Here is a 21,824-nt window from a genome sequence, read left to right as displayed (position 1 = left end):
AGCAAATTCAATGTCTTCAGGTATACATTAAAAAGAATTAACTAACAGTGTCACACTGTCAAGCGAATGATAGCTACTCAAAAGCATAAAGTATGTGTTCAGAGACAAAAGTCAAGTTGATCAGTAGACAGGATAAGTGGAAAATAAGTAGCAGTGTTGCACCAATGCAAGACAAAATATACTTTATTTTGACAGCAAAAGCACATAGTGCTGTAGGTAAGGCATGCTACTAGGAATCTGCATATCATCAAAGGCCAGGATGGAAACCAATGGGAAGAAATGCTATTTCTTAATGCTTGAAGACTTAATCATGTTGAAGATAGAGAATGAATGTGTGACCACTTATTTCAAATGCAACATTATAACTATACCTACTTAATCAGATACCTATGCCTCTAACCAAGAGCCCAAAGGCAAGTAAGAGGAACTTAACTGTACTTAGAAGTCACTTCTCTCAATGACAAAAAGATTTTGCTAATTTGACTGAGGTAAATTTCCTTTCCAAAGGCCTAGAAATTGAACATGCAAACATCCATCCATTCATTCATTTAAATAATTAGCCAATTTTAATGTCATTTATTCTAACAAAGGAATTAGACTTTCTAGAAGTAGTTTGGATAAAGAAACACATTTCAATACTTAGTAATGTCATAAATTTTGGGCTAACAGAGCACCTTGAGTCAAATCTGATCCCTTTCTATTCAAGGGCAGTTTTGATTTCAATAGCCAAACTTCTAAGGGAAGATCTGAAAAAATAATGCTACTGTGAGATCTAGTCCTTTGATGAAACTAGCAGGCTCTACAGACTTGTTGAAATCAATGCTCAGCTGAAGAGGGAATGGCTGAAAAATACTGTAAAGCTTTGTAAAGCAGTATTTTTAGATAAGCTGCTTCATTTCCCCCTCCTTTTAAAACAGATGCAGATTAAATGCTTTCTGCATGGATGCACATTGACATTCTGTTCAACTGTTTACTAAATGCAATACTGTGGATTTAAAACAGTATGCTTTCATTTACACAAATATCTTATAAGTAGTCCATTTAACTTAAAAAATGAAACACTTAACCACTATGAAATTACTTATCAAATACTCTCTTCTTTTATAAGGTTTTTAAAAGCAACACAGGACCAAAAACATCCAACTATTACTTTATTTATATTACTATGCTTAAGTTACATGGAAAAAGACAACCAAGCAGTTCTGCCCCATTTCAGAAAAAGGTTCCAATCAACACCAGTTATGTGGTGACAAGTAACTAGGAATGGTGACATCTTTGGATCGAGACTGACAAGGAAGAATGGGCTCTGGTGCTACGGTTCATCTCCAACAAGAATATGGCACACGGGCCAGCACAAGCCATGCTAACACTGAGCCTTTAGCGCTGGGCACAGATTCGGATCTCTTCTCTGAAGCTAGCAAATCAAGTGAAATAACTGGGTTTAAAAAAAAAAAGTTTTAAAATGAAGCCCAAATAAGTTTAAAAACCATGCTCTTGACATATTCGCCATTCAAAATTTACATAAAACACACTTTTTTCACTCTAATAGCCCAGATTTTTTTCCTCACATAGCCTACCATTTAGCTGCAGAGACTCTTATGCCTCAAGATGTAAACACAGGGAAAAAAAGTTAACAGCAACTGCATAATATTCTCTCTACACACTGCTGTTGGATGGAAAATACAAAATTAAAAAAAGAAAAGAAAAGAAAAGAAAGGTTCCATCTTAGATTCTCACAACCTCTTGTTCCGCAGTTCATGAATCCGACTCTGATGCTAAGGTGACAGTGTATGTAAGTAGATTTTTGTTTTCAGTGAAGGAGACCTGGGAAAAGATGGATTTATCTCTTTTTCTTCAAGAGTTATCAGATGGCACGTGCTCCTCAAAGCCCTCACTTTCTCGAACTAGAGCACGTTCCAGGATCACACGGCCTTCCTTATAACGCTGGCTGTCTTCAGTAGCAAACTCATAGATCCATCCCAGTTTGCTATTGCAGTTTTTGCAGCTCACATCCCGAACCATGTGGCGGCCAGTGAGCATGACCCGATCTTGAACTTCACTGTACTGTAGGTTAACTACCTAAGAAACATGTGAAAACAAAATTGCAAAGGCATGTAAGTTATTTGCCAAATAAGCATGCCATATATTATTATTGGTGCAATAACAACAATTTCAGAAAACAGAAGTTGTTATTTTAGTCAAACCTACAACTTCTCTAGTTTTAGAAGTTGCTGAGATAAGTGAATATATGGAAACTGCAGTATACTGAACATCTAATGCAATCATGCATTACTGCACTAGCCCATGTCATGCTCTTTATATATGTTAGTTATATTTCTGTGTCATAGTGAAGTAAGAGTCCTGGAATTGGAGCCATGAAATACAGGTTTGGATCTAATTGTTACCAATCACTATTCAATGAGTGCAAATTAAGATAATCAATGTAAAAGAAACTATTACACCAAGAACATGCCATCAAAGTTTGTCAAATGTGTTTCTGAAAATATATTTTATATACAAATGGGCTAGGACAGACCAAGCCTACTATAAAATCATAAACTGCAATTCAGTTTTCAAGTGAGTTCAAAGACAATGAACACAATGAAGTTGAGTTCTAAGATAGATGATTCTGCAGACCCAATAATACTTTTACACTTCACTTTTTTGTAAAGGAACATATAATAAACTATTTAACTCTGGTATTATAGCATGAAAACAGCAATAGACATATTTAAACAAACAAACAAACAATGGGGCAATGTTGTATTCCATTAAAATTCAGGAAACAAGCAAACTTGCCTGCCACAGTATGTCAACACCTGTGCTGTACTATGTTAACATTAACTGATCAAATCAGTAATCTCAGAAGCAGGCAGATTGGACAAATATTCGCAAATCAGGAAAAGCCTTTAATGTTCACAGGCCCATGTAACGAACCAAATCATACTCAGGAGGACTGGTGAGCATGAGTTGGAGCAAGAGGAGCTGGTTAGATGATCCTCTTACTGCCAAGCTACAACAGTTTAGCATGGCATGGACACATCAGTGATAGATGGGGGATGAAAGTAGGCATTTTGGCCCCTCCTTCCACAGTCTATGCAGAAGTCACTAACAAATTCTTATATTGGAGACTTTCTGAAGAAATGAAGACTATCCTTCTTGTAATACATTCTTTAAACTTTCAAGGTTAAAAATCTTCTAGTAATGTCTCCCAGAGGTCCCATCAGAGACAAATCAATAAGCAATAATTTCTTTAGATTGCAGCTCTCATTCTGTATCTTCCTGGTATCTCTAAGCTCTGAGTGGGTATTCTGGTATTGCTGTCAGATATGTGCACTGGGTCCATTTAGGAACGAAACATTTTTCACCAACCTTGTTAAAAAGAAACGCTCTACCAGTGGCACCTGTGAACCGAGTGGAGATGAGTTCTGAGCGGTTAGTCAGGATTGTGTCACAGTTTGCACAAGAAAACAGACGGGTACCACCAATATGATCAAGGAAAATTCTGCCCATTTTGATAGCTGAAGTTCTAAAAAACCTAGGAACAAATGGAAAAGAATGAGAAATGCATTATAGTAAAACACGTTACTATTTGGGGGTATCACAGAGAATCATTTATATTCATGTAATTTCTGTGCTTGCTGTGTAAAATAGCTGACCCTGAACAAAAGGATCCAAAGTTCACACACTGAACAAATAAACAGGCATATTCCAAGCTTAGAACATTTCCAAAACAGAGGGCTTTGGAAATACACTTGTTTAGGCAAGGCCAAGGAATGGCTGGTGTAAGGGAAAAAAAAGAACTAAGTGGGAATTTCAGAAAATGAATGCTTACAAAGCACTGACACAGAGATGAAAAAAAAGTTCAGCAAAGGTGTTGAGGATACATTCTAAGCATGTGCAATCGGAGAAAAGACCTGTGGAGTATGTGTGGGATGACTGGGGAAGAGTAGGAAAAAGGGCAATTTAAAAACAAGAAGGGGAGTCCAGTTTGAGAGCATAAGGTGAGTGGGTCTGTGATCACTGGGTACATCTGTAACTATATAGGAGCGATGGCACTAACTTCAGTTAGGTCTCTGTCCCAAGTCTAGGAACACTGCACTAAGTACTTATTTCAAAATTGTTACAACTTTGGCAGGCTGTTACCACCCCCACTTCACAGATTAGCCACAGCAAGTCTAAAAAGGTTATTAACTGGCCAAAGGTGACACAGTTGTTAAATACAATACAAAACAAAACAAACAAAAAAAATCAGCTGGAGTGCCCTGCCCTACTCAAAGACAAACCTCTTTTTCCACTGCTCTCCTGGGCCTCCCCGCAAAATGGGTACCCACAATGGTTGAGGTCACGCCTCAGAACAGAAAAGGTAAAAGGAGATAAGAGATGCTAAGAGATGCTTTCTTTCTTATTATTATATAACTTGCTTATCCTTAAGAAATCTTACATATTCAATACATCCCCAAAGTGCTGAAACTCTCAACAGATAAAACTTGAAACAAACCTTTGAAACTAGGAAAATCAAACATCAATATTTCAAAAGTTAAGGGAGTTAATTCTGAGTTTTAAATATTTAATAATATACATCTTTAAAAGGACACGCAGAGCTGATACAGCTGCCCCTATGGTGGGGAAAAAAATAGACTTTCTGGATTTTTAAGAAACCACTGTCATCTTAAAGTTTTGGGAACATCATTATAAATTGAAAAAGCAAATTCCATTCCTTCTTAGATCTATAAATTTCTGAACCACTAGGCAGTCCTATCATCAGAAGTGTCACTGTTATAAACAACATTATCACTTCCCTTAATCACTAGGATATGAAAATTTAATAAGGAATAAAAAATAGTGAATATAATTACTCCAAGCTTGGAACATTAAAAAAAAAAAAAACACCCAGCTAGTCAAAGTAAAATCAGTATATTAACAAGAGTCACAAAAACAAATTTAAGCCGGGCATGGTGGTGCACGCCTGTAATCACAGCAGCTCAGGAGACTGAGGCAGGAGGATCTTGAGTTCAAAGCCAGCTTCAGCAACTTAGTGAGGCTCTAAGCAACTCAGCAAGACCTGTCTCTAAATAAAATATAAAAAGGGGATATGGTTCAATGGTTAAGCATCATGGGTTCAATACATATAGGCACACACACACACGGATTTAAGGTGTATATAATTTTCTGATTACACTTCTGCAAAAGGAGCAACAAAAAGTAATAATACTCATTGCCTATCTTTATAGCCTTTCAAGATTCTAGCATTGCTTTTTCAGGATACTTCAGAACATAATATTTGTTAAGTCAGAGCCCTGTAGGATGAACTCATTCAGTAGCCCAGGAATCCAGCAGTGAACAAAACAGACACATTTTATTTGGGCCACTCCAGTTTTTATTCTTCATTAAAAAAAAAAAAAATGGTGTCCTGATATTTAAGATTTAGGAAAAGAGCCTGTACTTCCGGTTCTTTTCGCCATGGAGAGATCTAGCAACACAGGGTGTCCACACAGTTATCTCCTCTAGCATCCCCGACTATACTAGAGCAACACTGCCCCTTCAGTTATCCCCTGCTGCTCATTCTCCATTCTGCTTTACACAGTTCACCTTTTTCGTCCTTGTACCAACATTTGATTTTTGACTCTCAATATAAAAGGAGCATTCAACAAACCTGTGAGCTGACTTTGGTCATGTTTCTTAACTGATCATTAAAAGAAAGGAATCAAAAGCAAGGTTTTGAGGCTCAACTGTGATAGTATAGTTCTTACATTCTACAGTATTTGTGCAGTCACTTAGCCTCCAGTTTCTGGGACTTGAGATTTTAAAGCTAATTTTCCTTCACACTTTTAATAACATTCATATTGTAACTTATCTCAACCATAATGCAGTACTAACTATAACTTTCTGGACTGACTATGGGAGATAAGATTTTTGTGGGAAAATAAATGTCCTGAACTTCAAAAGAATTCTCTCTATACCTTCTACCTACACCATTCTATCTTTGGCTCAAAATTATAATACAGCTGTGACCAGCTGGTACTGGGGATAAATAGACTTAATATGCCTTGTTTTCTCTGCTTCAGTCTATTTTTACTGAATTCAATTATATATGATTCATTACCAAGACCAAAAATATCTGGGCAGAACCTTATGTTACACTATTCCTAGTTGTGGTTGCTTGCCATTTATAGAATACTATATATGTATTTAAAACTGTAAAATGTAATTTTTATTTGCCCCCTCAAAAAAAAAAAAAAAGCTAGAATGCCATGGAATCCAGCAGAAGCAAGAAAAACATGCCTTGCACCAAAGGTCTTTAGGAAGTAGAAGAGTCTCTGCATGGTCATTAGATTCCAGGTGGTAGGCCTTAGCCTTGCCGGGTTACAAATCAACCAGTAATGACTCATTATTCAAACTCTCAAGAAGCTGACATCAATTAGAATTCCACTGCTATATCTGAATGTTTGTTCCCTGTAAAATCTGTATGTTGAAATCTAAGCACCAATGTGATGGAATTTGAGGATGTTTAGGTCATGAAGGCAGAACCCTCGTGAATGGTGTTAGCAACCTTATAAAGAGGTCCAGGAAAACTGCCTTGTCCCTTGTCCCTTCCCACCATGTGAGGACTTGGCTAGAAGTTACCAGAAATCAACTAGGCAACAGGCCCCTACCAGACACCAAATCTGCTGGTCCCTTGATCCTGGACTTCCACTTCCCAGGCTCCAGAACTGTAAGAAATTTCTGTTATTGGGTAAGTCACCTAGTTTGTGGTATTTGGTTACAGCAGCCTGAACAGACTAAGGAGTAGGGTCATTAAAAAGTTAACATTCAACACTTGAATCAGGCTTCTCTGGGCCTGGATGATATACTGAACTCTGCTATAAATCTAATCAATTATTTGATATCTCCACTGTACAGGGCATGGCACTTGGTATGTTACAAGCCACAATTAATTCTGACATTTCTTAAAGTTGATACTTATTTCCTTTCTTTTACAGATAAAGGAAAAAACTCAAAATTGACATTACTTCTGAAAACACTTTTGGATTTCCTCCTTTCCCCTCATATCTGTCTTCATTTAAACTCTGATCCCATCTAGATAAAATTTCAAGGTCAAGTGTTTAACATACATTCACAGGTGCTACTACATTCATGCTGAACTAGTGCTACCAAATAAAGTCAGAGGCATGTGCTTCAGTCACCCTTTTCTCAAAGCTCAGAGACCACTCCCCATAAACTTTGAAAGTTTTTCTGATGGGATAGGATATTGGGCTGGGGATGTAGCTCAGCAACAGATAATTATCTGCCTAACATGCAAGAGGCCCTGGGTTTGATCACTAGCCCCACAAAAAAGCACAGGCATGCGTGCACACATACACACACACACACAAAACCCCAAATTCCTGTATCAAGGAATATTATATCCAAAAAAATCTTACTATAAGCATACAATTTAATGATCTTTAGTAAACTTATAAAGTTGTGTGACAACACCACAAACTGCCCTTCAAATATTTCCATCATCCCCATAAAATTCCCACAAACCAGTCTATAGCTAATTCCTGACATCACCACCCCCACACTAGCAACCACTGACCTGCTTACTGTGATTATTTTTACATCTAAAATATTTCCCAGGTATGCTAATCACTTGCCTTAACTTAGTGGAATCTCAAATCTCTTCAGCCACAGTTCTAAAACATATCAAAAAGTGCCTGCTGCTAAGCACAGTAGTGCACCTATAATCCCAGTAACTCAGGAGGCTGAAGCAGGAGGATCACAAGTTGGGGCCAGCCTCAGTAACTTAGCAATACCCTGCCTCAAAAAAAAAAAAAAAAAAAAAAAAAAAGGGCTGGGGATGTGGCTCAGTGGTAAAGTGCTCATGGGTTCCATCTTCTGTACAAAACAGATGACCAGTGTCCTCTGTTGAATCTGAAGCACCTTACGGGGTCTCACAGTAATACAAGTGCACACTCTGCTACCTATCAGTGTTGAACTTCCAGGTTTATGGAAACCTTTCCCAGATAATTTAGGTAAGGTCTCTTTGGTACTCATTTTTCAAAGTTCCAGGTTATAAAAATCCTAAAATGGCTGAAATAAGAAAAGTTCCAAACTTGATGTTTAACTGGAGGCTTCTTATTAGTCTAAAATTACCTGAACCAGGGGCCAGGATGAAAATATAAATGAAATTCATAGACCAGATTTTGATAATGAACTTCCAATTTATTATATCAGAAGATCCTGGTGAAACAATCACATTTTAGGATCTCTGCCTTTTAAAATACTTGGGTTGTGGCTCAGTGGCAGAGTGCTCGCCTAGCACGTGTGAGGTGCTGGGTTTGATTCTCAGCACCACGTAAAAATAAACAAACAAATAAAGGTATTGTGTCCAATTACAACTAAAAATATTAAAAAGATAATTTTTTTAAAATTACAGAAACTGAAGGAGAGAAAAAAAGATTTTTATCTTTTAAGAATCCAAAGCCTCTGGAAATGCATTACTTTAAAAATTGAATATGATGGATTACATAATTTCCTAATCTGTTTCCAGATCAATAAAGCAATTTTCTAAAAAAAATCCATGGTATCTTTTCTATCTACACTAGCAAATGAAGCATAATGTCTTATTTTTAATCTGGCTCATTGCCAAGTATTCCTTAAAAGCAGGGGTCAGTAAACTAAGGCTTGTGGGACAAACCCATTAACAGCCCACAAACTAAAAATTAAATGGGTGAAAAAGAAACATTGAGAGTATTTTGTGACACATGAACATTACCTGAAATTCGAATATTAGCTGAGCATGGTGGTGGACACCTGTAAGAGGCTGGGGCAGGAGGATCACAAGTTCTAAGCCAGCCTCAGCAACTTAGCAAGACTCTGCCTCAAAAAAAAAAAAAAGGTTTGGGGATGTGATTCAGTGGTAAAGTGCCTTTGGGTTCAATCCCTGGTATCAAAAACAAAAAAGAAAACATCAGTAGTCATAATTAAACTTTTTTGGAATAAAGCAACACCCATTTGTTTATACTTGGCTACCTTTTCACTACAATGACAGTCTGAGTAGCTGCTACATAAACTTGCAGATTTGAAAATTCAAAATATTCACTACCTCACTCCTTAGAGAAACAAGTTTGCCCTGCTTAAAAATACACTGATAGTGAAAAAGCTTTTCATTTGCGGCAGCAGTCTTCAGAAAATCGGAAACTTGGCTAGCAGTCGGGTTTTAAGGATCAACAGGAAAATCTGACAAGATCATTTTAATCCCACTCCTCTTTTCTTCCTGGACTTCTAGCTAAAATCCTTAATTTTTATAACCAGTTCAGCTAGTTGCAGATCAACTACATAAAGATTACACAAATAAATAATATATACCCAGCTGTTGCTACTTCTCTTTCTACCCCCAGGGACTTATTATAGCCTAGGTAGGTACTTGAACTCTGAAATCAGACTCCCTGGGTTCATCTCAGCTCTCCTTAATAGTTTGTCAATCCTGGGCAAATTACCCTCTGCTACCTCATCTATAAAATGAAGATAACAATATCCATCTTTGAGTGACTGAATTAAATAGAAATACCATATCATAAGAACAGTGACTGGCACACAGTGAATGCTAAATAAAGGTCAGTAAAATTGGATCACCTTCTACAACATATCCCATTCCAACTTCCCACTATCACAGATGAGGAAAGCAAGGCTTATAAAAAATATGAAACAGTAATAATTAAGTAGCTTCACCTTCTATTAATTACATCAATGATAATAGAAATTACCAGCAGGAGGAAAGCTAGAAACATTCTGAAGCATCTCAAATTCTTAGTGTCACAATTCTAGGTCTTAAAATAGGTAACAGCTCTCCCTATAATTAATAATCCAGTTTCATTTCAACACTGGCAAGTGGAATTAGCCAAAGACGACACTATTTCCCAGCTCTAAAAATATCAGAGAGAACAATAGGTATCTATTTGCATCTCATAGGACTTTCTAATGGAAAAACACCCAGTTCACAGACCTTTCCTTAGTAAAGGAATTAACCCCTGGGGACATTTCCAAGGAATACACACTCCACCAAACATCACTATTGGACAGGCCAGAGGGGATTTTCTAAGGTATCAGGAGAGACAAAGGCAACTAGAATACTCTGCAGCAGGGAACCTCAGAAGAAGGAGCCTAGTACAGAAAGGGTTAAAGAAATATGATCTTCCATTCCTCTTTTGCAATTATTCTGATAAAATGGAATCATGAGGAAGTGTGTTTTATATCTAGTTTCAGTCTCCTCTTTAAAACAAGGAATAAAACCCAAAGAACTTCTAACAGTGCTGGGTTAATTACTATAGTAAACACTTAATCCTACTGCAATTCCACCATTTTCATACTGATTTGTAATTAAATTCTATTGAAAAGTTACGTGTGAAAATAGTTTAAAACCATAAAATCAGTTTTCTAGTTTTTGTACAAAATATTTATCAAGACAAGATTTCAGTGACACAAAAAAGCCGTGTTATCCTCTTGCAAATACTGGATCAGTTACTTTGCTGTGTCAAATGATGTCCTGTTTGTGGGACCAGGTCTTCATTTGACAGTAATTACTAAGTATGTTTTTGTTCTTCCCTCCTAAAATTGCTTTTATTGGGGGGAAGCGATTGTTTTGTTAAGCAATTTCCAAGTTTACTATATTTCTAAAACACTGACTGCTTAATCATCTTTAGAAAATAAGACCAGTCATATAACTCAGCAAGTCATGAGTCAGCAAACAATCTGAGTCGGTAATCTCCCCCAAAACCTCCTGGCAAGGCAAATTCATGATCTCTCATTTGTTGAGACGCAATACAAAAAGCTTCTAATTGGTTGGACCGTGAGTATAATTTAACTGTCTGGTTTCCTGATTCAGGTGTCAAATATAGCACATTCATATCTAACAAGGTTTATTTCCTACATTACACACAGGATTATCAGGGAAATTAATATGGATTTACATAGCTATTAACTATAAAACCTAAAAAGATTTTATGGCCACAAACATCTTATGAATATATTCAGACCTATCTTCATATTTCACAGACTGTTTTTTGGAGGGTAGAATCAAGCTTAATTTTTTTTTTCAACAGAATTTTTGGCCTTATTTCCTTTTACTTTTTACTGTTACTAAACCTGCTTCTTTCTTCCTTCTACTTAAATAGGGGGCAGAAAAGAGTCTCACTATGTTGCCCAATCTGTTTCGAAACCTGTAGGCTTAAGTGACCCCCTTGCCTCAGTCTATCAAGTGGCTGGGACTACAGGATTATGCCACTGCACCAGGCTGAACTTTGCAGGGAAAAGTTAATATTAATCCCAATTTACTTAATTTCCTTGTATAAATAATTGAGATTTCATCTTATTCCTTTCCTAAGGATAAGACGGTTACAGAGATAAAAATCTTTTAAGTCTGTATTTGATGTAATGAGGTGTAAAAAAAGATACAGTTCTTTCAAAAGAGTGTACATTCTACCTAGTATTCCTAGTTAGCCCAAAGCTTACATACCCAGAAAGGTAACAGGGATATATGGAAAATATTTTGTGTGCCAAATTTCATAGTTTTGCTTTGCTTCTAGCTATAAATGCTCCAGGTGTGTTTTCACTCCAAGAGCATCTGCCCAGTTGCAACCCAAGGCCCTTCATTTTCTAGGTCTAATCATCAACACCAATCTACTTCAGAATGCTGCTTTACTTTCTTATTTCCTCTTTCTCATTTCTCACAGCTCCATTTTGAACTCTCATAATACCCATTTCACACTTTACTAATATTTAACTCTGTATCGTTACTCAATTTCATTTGTCTGACTTTTTGGTAAATTGTAGGCTTGTGTCAAGACCAAATTCTTTGTAATTTCCTTCTTACCTAATCCAGTACAACTATGCAATAAACTTTCAGGAAAAAAAATCCACCAAAGCATTTCACATCTGGTACAAGTATGTATCCTGGAAATACTGCATGCCTTTTGCTTCCTCTTTGTTGGAATGCAGCTGCAATCCTTTATATGTTGCTATGCAAATGCATAGATCCTATTACCCCAGTTACTTCACCACTAAGTCTATTAACTTTTCCAAAACACAAGGTTAACCCGAGGTTACTTCAGGTTTTCCATCTATCAAAGAGATCTGGAATAAAAATCCTCGAATTACCAATGGGGCTCTGTAAACAGAAAAAGTTTAAAAATAAATGAGCTGTATACCTTCCCTGACTCTCCCTTGAAAGGATTAGTAGGTGTCAGGATTAAATAGATCTTTGTAGAATTTTAGTTTCCCACTCCCGCTGGTGTTAATACTACCTACCCGCGCAGGGGTGAAGAAAAAGGGGGGTGCAGAAGGACGCCTATCCTCCCACCAGCGAGAGGCAGGAAGGCTGCTGACCCCGAGACACTACTCTGGGTGGGCTCCGCCGGCAGCAGCTGAAGACCTGTCGGGCCCCCACAGCCAGCGGGCCCAGCTGATCGCGGCCACGTGATACCGCCAGCCAATCTGGAGGCGCAGGGCGGCGAGCGCGGCGGCAGCGGGGCCTCCTCCGGCACAACAAACACAGGCCGAACAGCTGGGCGGGCGCGGGCTCTCGGGGCCTGCAGCACCGGCAGGCTGCCCAGCAGTCACCCCACGCCCAGGGACCTGCAGGACAGGGGGGTAGGGGAGGCGGGCGCTCATGCCGCGGGGCAGAAAACAGGCGCCAACTCCGCCCGACGTGGGCAAAGCCCCACGGGCCGAGCGAAGGGCGATTCCCGGGCCAGGACGCTCCGCGGCGTCACCATGGTCGGGACAACTCAGCGCTGAGCTCAGCCTCCACGTCGGGCGGGGTGGGAGGCGGCCCGGAGCGCAGGCCCACAGGGCCGACCCCGGCACGGAGCCCGGGCGCGCCCCCGACGCTGCGGCGGGCACGGCGGCCCGGTGGGGGCGGGGCGGCCGAGGCGGTGGCGGGCGGAGTGGGGGTGTAGTCGCGGGACACACCATCCTCGGAGGGCGCGGGGAGTCTGGTGGTGCGTGCGGGTCTCTGAGGCGGACTCGTGGAGGGCGCGGCGTTAGGCTCCCACGGCCAGGGCGAAAGGGGGTGCGGGCGCGCGGAGGGGTCGCGGCTGATATAGTCTAGCCGGTCGCCCAGCTGCGCGGCGGGGGCGGGCCGATGGAGGCGGAGGCGCCTGGGCCTCACAAAGAGGAACGGTCCAGCCCGCCCCGCCCCGCAGCCCAGCGCCGAGGCCCTCCTTGAGGGGTCGGGGGTGGCAGCACCGGGACCCCGGGACGAGCACGGCGAAGAAGAGGCACTTCCTGCCTCGGCCCCCGCCCCAGGGCCGTTCTCCGAGGGTTTCAAAGCCTCCAGGCTTGGAGGGACTCTTCAGGCCCCAAGCTCAGTCCCCTCCGCAGCACTCACCCTGAGCGGCGGTGAGATCCGCGCTGCCAGCGGCTCTTCGCTCTTCAGCTGGGACGAAGCCCCTCAGCCACCCGAGTCTCCAGGTTTAGGCAGGCCTTGGCCCCGCCTCTCCCTGGTTGGGCCTCAGCGTCAATCACCCGGTGTAACTCCGCCCCCCCTGCGGCTGGCTCACCCGGTTGGCCCAGAACGCCCTTCATTTCTAGGCCCCGCCCCTCCCCCTGGTACCCAGCCCCTTCCGCTGGGCCCCGCCCCTTCACCAACTCACCCTCCCCCACTCCTGCTCCTCTTCACTTGATGGCCCACCCCTCCCAGAAGCCGCAGATCGAGGGCTGGGTGACTGCAGATCGCCCCGCCCCTGGTCTAACGACTGGGACTCGGACAGCCAATCAAAGAGGTTAGCTCTGCCCCCTCTCTCTAAGTGGCCAATGTGGTGAGACTGAGGATCCACCCCTCTCCCAGCTGAGAGCACACAACACAGCATCCACGTGAGTCAGCTTCTTAAAGGAGTCGGCTCAGCCTTTCTATTTGCGGCAGCTGGAACTCATCACGCGTCATCAGCGTCACCAGGTGGCGGCTGAGGCCTAGCTTCCTGATGCCCAATGAGGTCCAGTGTTGGCAGATGCAAACAACAGGCTGTTTTCTAGACAAAGCAGGTACTAGGTGGCTACAATCCCTTGTGTTATTCATTTCTTTAAGGGCACTTCCTCTTCGTACCACCTTTACAGAGGGATATGTTCTACTTACACCTCCACATCCTTTGAATCTGAGCATATAGGAACTCCTGGAAACATCTATGGAAAAGGGGGTTTTTAACTTTACTACAACTCCCTGAGTTTTCTCTTGGTAATGGAAGAGAGTCTCAAAAAGTTGAGCAAATTCAATCATCTACTAGATTTTCTACTTCATGAGCCTGAGATTTGTTTGTTGAAAAGGGTAGCTGTTCCCTTAAACTTCAGTGCTTAAGATGGAAGGTTTTGCTTCCCAACCAAATTTCCCAGGTAATTACATATCTGTTGGCTGACTTTGAGAGTAATGCAAAAATTTTTGGTGATGCCTTTTTCTCAAAAAATGTACAGACCAGCATTTGAGGTTAATTTACAAGGTGTTAAAGTTCTTGGTGAGATAAAGATTCTGAAGCAAATTCTAGCACTTGACTCCTTGTCAACCCCCAAATCCACCAGTATTTTCGTTCAGTTCTGACAAAATATATTTGAAGATCAAAGACAAAAACTAGTTATTGTTGGATAAGTGAGTTTTCCAAGAGATAAAGCAGTTTTAAATGTATTTTAGGGTTTTATTTTTTCCTCATGACTCCTTTGTTTTTATTTTGCTTTAATTATAAAAATAACACTTTTTCCCAGGAAGTGCATACTGCATCATTTCATGTCCTCTGCTAACAACTTTATGTATATCCTCCTATTCTCCCCAGAATGAATGTGCATGAGAGCATATTGTGCTTATTCTTACTTAATTTTTTTCTTAACAATATATTATGGCCATCCTTTCATGTCATATGTAACTTTTGTCTACATATTAACCCTTGTCTCTACAGTTTTCATAGATAACAACATCTAAAATACATATTTTTACTAATGTACATATATACCTTCAATCTCATACTATTAAAAATATTGCTGTAATAAACACTCCTGTTCATTGGTAAAATATTCAACTATTTCTGAATATAATCATTTGAAAAGGAAATATAGTGCCTAAACCCACAGGAAAGAGTACTTTAAGCACCAGGTAAAATAATGGTACAATTTTTATTATTTATTGGATACATATAAAATACCTTCTGCTCTAAGTGTTTTAAAATTATAAACTCGTTTAAGTTTGACAAGTCTATGATGTAAGTACTGTTGCCATCCCATTTTATAGTTGGGTTAACTGAGGCACAGTGATTAATTAACTTGTCCAAGTTCACCCAAGTAGAGTTACTGAGTACAGTATTTGTAAACTTGGAAGAAGGTGAAGAAAATCATATTTTAGAAAGTTTAATCTAGATGATGGTGTGCAGAGGTATAGTCCAAGTGTGAGGTAAGAAGGGTGGATAGGAATGGAACTGAAGGGACCAGTTTAACAAGGATGGCTGCAAAGGACTGAAGATAGAATTTCCAAAGATAAACCAGGGGTTTTATTGTAATGATTGGTTGGGTGATGGTTTCCTATTGCTAGATCCAAGGAGTTTGGAAATGTTGATTAGGGGTGAAAAATGATGGGCCTTAGCTGATGGCAGTACATCCACTGGAAATAAAATGTACGATTAAAGGTAATGTAACAGCTGGGTGTGGTGGCACAAGCCTGTAATCCCAGTGGCTAGAGAGGCTAAGGCAGGAGGATCACAAGTTCAAAGCCAGCCTCAGCAAAAATAGAGGTGCTAAGAAACTCAGCTAGACTCTGTCTCTAAATAAAATACAAAATAGGATTGGGAGGCTGGGGTTGTGGCTCAGAGGTAGAGCGCTCGCTTACCATGCGTGAGATACTGGGTTTGATCCTCAGCACCACATAAAAATAAAATAAAGATATTGTGGCCACCTATAACTGAAAAATAAGTATTTTAACAAAAAAAGAAAATTGGACTAGGGATGTTGTTCAGTAGTTAAGTACCCCCCCCAAAAAAAAGGTAATGTAAGAAATAAAGAGGCTTGAAAAATTCCTATTAGGCTTTTGGGTAAAATCATTTTATACCTGTAAAGTATAAAACGTTGATATTTTATTGAAATTTTATAATACTAAGACTTTCCCACCAAGAACATGGTGCATTTCTCCATTACTTAAAGGTTTTTCTTAAATATCTTTTGGAAAAATCTCAGGGTATACCTGCTTTTCTCTAGATTGTTAATGTCATTTTTAGGATTATGTTGCAGTACCGTATGTTTTCTGAGGATGTTATGGGCTAAAATGTGACAATCCCCCCCAAATTCATTTGTTGAAATCATGACTTGGAACCTCAGAATGTGACTATTTGGAGGTAGGCCCTTTAAAAGATGACAAAGTTAAAATGAAGTCATTAGGGTGGACCCTAATTCAGTGGAACAGATGTCCTGATACAAGGTTAGGATGTGCAGAAACCTGAAGGCTCTGTGAAGATACACCCGAAGGCAAGCCAAGGAGAGAGGCCTCAGGAGAAACCAACCCCGCTGACACCTTGATCTTGGACTTCTAGCCTCCAGAATTGTGACCAAATAAATTTCTGTTTAAGCCATGCAATCTGTATAATTTTGTTGTGGCATCCCTAGCAAATTATAACATAAGGGGTTGCTGTAAATAGGAACGTCTCATATATAATAACTCCTACTTGTTATTTGTTTTGCAGGAAAGGTAATAATTTTGTAGTTTATTTTTCTGGAAAGAAAAACTTCCTTATCTGCAAATTATCATAATTTTGCTGCCTACTTTCTAGTCATTTTGCCATTTCTTTTAAAATCCTTTTTCACATGTCTTGACTACATGGGTAAATATTTCTATCAAACAAATTCTAGGAATTTGTAATTTTTCTCTTTTTTGAAAAAATAATGAGTGTGCAACTTTGTCATTTCTTACATTTTAGTACCTACTGATTCAACCATGTCCCCCCACCACATTCTGTTTTTCATAGGCTGTACCATAATAACTCATTTCCAACATTAAACAGCTTTGCATTCTGGGGTAAAAGCTCCTTCATCATTGGCATGTGCTGACATTCTTTGAGTATAAAAATCAGAAATAAAGCTATCTATATCTATCTATCCATCCATCCATCCATCCATCCATCTATTCCCTCATCCTTTATTTTGCTTACTGAGGGTATTTCCTGTGTGAAATTGCCTGCTATGACCCCACTAGACAACTCCATTTAATAACTGCAGACTCCCGGGTGTCTTTCTGATGGTGCTTCTTCGCTCTGCTTTACCTTCCTTTCTTTGAAGGACTCTCAACAGGTGCTGATCCTGTAGAGGTGAGATCACTTTTCACATATGAGCAGCCCTCAGCCTTCCCTTGCTTCCTCACACTTCCCATAGCCTAGTCAATTCTTGTCCCTCAAACCCTGGAACACTAGGACAGCCACGCCCATTTGCTTCTCTCCCTGCAAATAGTCAAGCCTCATCATTTGGGGTCTCATTGTTAGGTAGCGAGTCAGCTGTGACTGGGTGAGCAGGGAAATGACATTGAGGGTGAATGAAAATAGCAGGGAGCCTTACCTGCCAGGCAAGCCCCTGAAGGATGGGGATCTGGTATGTCAAAACTTCCCCAGCCATAATTACATCCCCTTAAGAAAAACTATTGTTTCAAGATCAGGTCATATCCTAGTTCAGGGGGCCTAGACCCTCCCTTATCCCTGAAACTATATCACAACTCCCAATTACAGTGGCAACAAAAACATAAAGACCCTCACAAAGAAAGCTTGCTGAGGACTATTCAGAGGGTAACAAACTGATTAAAAGGGCAGGAAATTGAGGCAGAAACAAGGGGATTCCCTTTCCTTAATTCCGGCTCTCTTGCATAGTTCCTGTGCTGCAATCAAAAGTCGAGAGGTGGACTTGGGTAGGAATCTCTGGAAACTTTCCTGGGACTCCCCAATAAAACTGGAGGGCAAGAGTGGCATGTGGTCTTTCTCCTCTCTGAGAGGACCCACTCTCTCCCTTGAGAATGTCCCCTTTTCCCATCGCTTCCAATAAACTTGTTGCCGAAGTTCAGTCCTTGTCCCGGATGCCAATCTAATAATGAAGACACGGTTTTGAGAAAAAAGAAAAAGGTTTATTGCTTTGCTAGTAAAGGAGAAGCACAGGGGACTCCTGTCCCAAAGGATGTGAGAGTGTCCATTAGCAGGAACAGGGGACTTTTAAAGAGGTGATTCAAAGGCTACATTCCATGTGTTCTCTGTCTGGAGTTGTGATTCAGTTGTTAGTTTGAGAGTTAGTAGTTTCTGAGATCTTCTGGTACCATCCCTAAAGTCTGGGTTACTTAGTTTCTATGGTGGGTATGTACTCAAGGATAGATAAATATATCTGGGATGGGGAAGACAGGTAATCCTGTTTCCCCTGAGATAAGGGAGGGGGAGAGATTAGGGAGGGCAGGGAGAGAGGAAGAGAAACATGTTTATTTTAAAAATAAGTTAAAGTGGCAGAGTAGCTAGGGCTACATTCAAAGCATAAGTGAACCACTGTTACAAAACAACAGAAGTTATACAAGATCATTAGAATCAAACTGGTAAGAGGTTCCTGGGGTAAAAACTGGGGTATTGAATGTGAAATTAGATCATCTGTATATATGATCTGTCAAAATTACAACAACTTGGTTTAAAATTTTCATTTGGCTTTATTTTTGATTCTAGAATCAGGCAACACTTTATCCCATGAAACAGAATAAAGTGTTCCAATGAACCAAACAGAGGAGGTTGATTTTATTCACTGAAAAGGATTGAAGAAAGCAGAACAAACAAAAAGCAGATTGGTCATTTTAAAGTTATTTTCCTTGTAAGGCAGGGGAAAGGAGGTAGAACATGTGTAAATGACTGATGAGTTAACATTAGGTCACTTGAGGTTATCCTTTTTTATGTAAAGATTAAGCAGACGGAACTTCAATAGTCATTTGAAACTGTCCTTTTTGGGGCTGTTACATATTAACCCTAATTTCTGGAGATGTTCAAATAAATTAATTTCAGGTTGGTGATGTAGAACTTTAATGTGAGTTACCCCATTTTTCAGGGGGCGGGGGTGCACCGGGGATTGAACTCAGGGGCACTCAACCCTTTTGGGTATTTTATTTAGAGGCAGAGTCTCACTGAGTTGCTTAGCGCCTCACTTTTGCTGAGACTGGCTTTGAACTTGCCAAGCTCCTGCCTCAGCCTCCTGAGCCTCTGTGATTACAGGCATGCACTACCACACCCAGCGAGTTACCACATTTTTATTTTTAGCTGGTTCAGTTGGAGACTAGTGTGGAAGCTTAGTCCAAAACAATAGCCACATGTAATTTTTATTTAACAGGTCCAAACAAAACAGACACGATAAATACTTGCAGCCAATGAAGGAATCAAGGTGGGGGTGGAGGAGATTATGGTTCATGAACAGAAAGAGGGAAGTGACAGTCCTAGTTCTAAGGAAATGTTTGTTGTTTGTCCTTGCTGTGGAGAGATGTAGGTTCCTTTCACGATAGACCAGGTTTCAAGATCCAGAGTGTTCTCAGTATTTGTAGGGCTTTGGAAAAGGAGAGAGGTTATCATCTAAGACCAATGGGGGAGCCAAGAAAATAGGTGACAAGGGAAGAAATGTTGAGACAGGGATTTGAGGTAGTACATTTTCATTGGTTTTCATGGTGTTACAGGGCAAAGGCTTGCTTTGAAGCTGAGGTAGCCATGGTAATCTTTCTCACCTGTTCTTGTAATTACTCCATAAAAATTTCAGACATGTTGCTCAAAGTAACAGGCATGAGTTTCTAACAGTGAGTAGTCCACTGAATAAGGAGCAGGATTCCATTTGGGATTGTGGGGCAATGAGCTGGAAAGAATCTGGATCTTGACTGCATTTTTTTTTTGTTGTTGTTGTTTTACTTTAACCCAAGCTTATGAAAACTCTGGGCAATCTAAATAGAATCACATTTTAAAAATTAAAAAAAATTTTTTTTGGTACTGAGCATTGAACCTAGGGGCACTCAACCACTGAGCTACCTCTCCAGCCCTTTATATTTTGAGACAGGATCTCACTAAGTTGCTTAAGCCCTTGCTAAATTTCTGAGGCTGTCTTTGAATTTGCAGTCCTTCTGCCTCAGCCTCCCAAGTAGCTGGAATTATATTATAGGCATGCTCCATTGCAACCATCTAGAAACACATAATTACAGAATGTTTTTATGGAATCAGGCTGCTATAACAAAAATACCATAAAATAAGTTATTCATATTTGGTGGTTTAAACAGCAAATATTTATTTCTTCTGATTCTGGAGGCTAAGAAGTTCAAGATGAAGGCACTGGCAGACCTGGTGTCAGATGAAGGCCTGCTTTCTGGCTTATAGACAATCACCTTCTCATTGTATTTTCACACAGCCAAGGAACTTAACTCTTCTTTTTAATTTTTTTTTTGTAGTTGTAGATGGAGAGAATGCCTTTATTTTACTCATTTTTATGTGGTGCTAAGGATCAAACCCAGTGCATCACACATGCTAGGCAAACACTCTGCCGCTGAGCTACAGCCCCAGCCCAGGACTTGTGTCTGGACATAAATACCATTCATGATGGTCCCACCCTCATGACCTATTTACCTTCCTAAGGCCTTGCCTCCCAATGCCATCACATTAGATTTAGAGTTCAACATGAGAATTTTGGCATGGCATGTACATTCAGTCTGTAACAGGGAGAAAAACATAAGTGACTATAATCACAAATTAGTAGTTAACAAGAAGTATGAATAACTTATTTTATGTTGTAGCCTTTTCACTTCATTAAAAGCTGTCATAAAGGTCATTGGCCATAAATTTAATCAAATCATTTTATATTGCACAAATTGTTTACAGTATTTGAAGTAGCCAAATATTCAAATTTATTTTCATGGTCTTGGTAGCATAGTCGTCACCTGGGGAAGACAGAATAATAACACTCCCAAGGATCTCTGTGTCTTATCTCTAGAATCTGTGTATGTGTTACCTTGTATGGCAAAGAAGACTTTGTAAATGGAATTAAATTAATGATCTCAAGGTGGGGAGTTATTCTGGTTTATCTGAGTGTACTCAATGTCATCACAAGGATTCTTATGAAAATGAGGTACTGGGGTCAGAGTTGGAGGAAGAGATTCTCTAATTCTTATAGCAAGAAAAATGCAAATCAGAACCACAGTGAGTTATCTATCAACTCATATCCAGCAGTGTGGCTATTATGAAAGAAAATCAAAACGAAAAAGTTTGGCTTGGATGTGGAGAGATTGGAACCTCTGTGCACTATTGGTAGGAATGCAAAATGGTACAGCTGCTATGAAAAAAAAATAGTATGACGGTTCCTCAAAAAAGTTAAAAATAGAGTTACCATGTGATCAAGCAATTCCAATTCTGGGTGAGTCACAAGGACTGAAATCAGGATTTTAAAAAGATAATTATACACTCATTCAGAGCAGTATTACTCACAATAACCAAACTGTAGAAGCAATCCAAATGTCTGCTGATAGATGAATGGATAACAATGTGGTATATTCATACAATGGAATATTATTCAGCCTTAAGAAGGAACTTCTGACACATGTTACAACTCAAATGAACCTTGAGGACATTATAGTAAGAGAAATAGACCAGTCAAAAAGACAACTGAATGATTCTACTTATGTGAAGTGTTAAGTAGTCATATTCACCCAGGTGCATTGATCTCACAGCTTGTGAGACTAAGACCGGATGACTGCAAGTTCAAGGTCATCCCCAGCAACTTAGCAAGACCCTAAACAACTGTCTCAAAATAATAAGATATAGCTCAGTGGTAGAGCACCCCAGGTT

The 21,824-nt window shown here is 39.9% G+C and overlaps 1 protein-coding gene across 2 annotated transcripts; it reads right to left on the bottom strand.

The window, feature by feature from the left end:
• Nucleotides 1-1,138: 1,138 nt before the first annotated feature.
• Ypel5 (yippee like 5) lies at nt 1,139-13,522 on the bottom strand. 2 transcript variants are annotated; one of them, XM_046441564.2, is made up of 3 exons: nt 13,373-13,522; nt 3,373-3,538; nt 1,139-2,079 (listed from the first exon to the last, which is right to left on the bottom strand). In XM_046441564.2, the coding sequence occupies exons 2-3, from the start codon at nt 3,511-3,513 to the stop codon at nt 1,855-1,857; spliced, it is 366 nt and encodes a 121-aa protein (XP_046297520.1). In that variant the 5' UTR covers nt 3,514-3,538; nt 13,373-13,522; the 3' UTR covers nt 1,139-1,854. The 2 variants fall into 2 exon arrangements, with proteins under 2 accessions (XP_046297520.1, XP_046297521.1); XM_046441565.2 differs by lacking the exon at nt 13,373-13,522 and adding an exon at nt 12,292-12,475.
• Nucleotides 13,523-21,824: the final 8,302 nt, after the last annotated feature.

This window comes from Marmota monax, unplaced genomic scaffold, assembly GCF_021218885.2.
Source record: "Marmota monax isolate L192 unplaced genomic scaffold, Marmota_monax_Labrador192_F-V1.1 WCK01_AAM20220418_F8-fsc00010, whole genome shotgun sequence".
Taxonomy (NCBI): domain Eukaryota; kingdom Metazoa; phylum Chordata; class Mammalia; order Rodentia; family Sciuridae; genus Marmota; species Marmota monax.
This window is presented reverse-complemented; position numbering and strand designations above follow the sequence as displayed.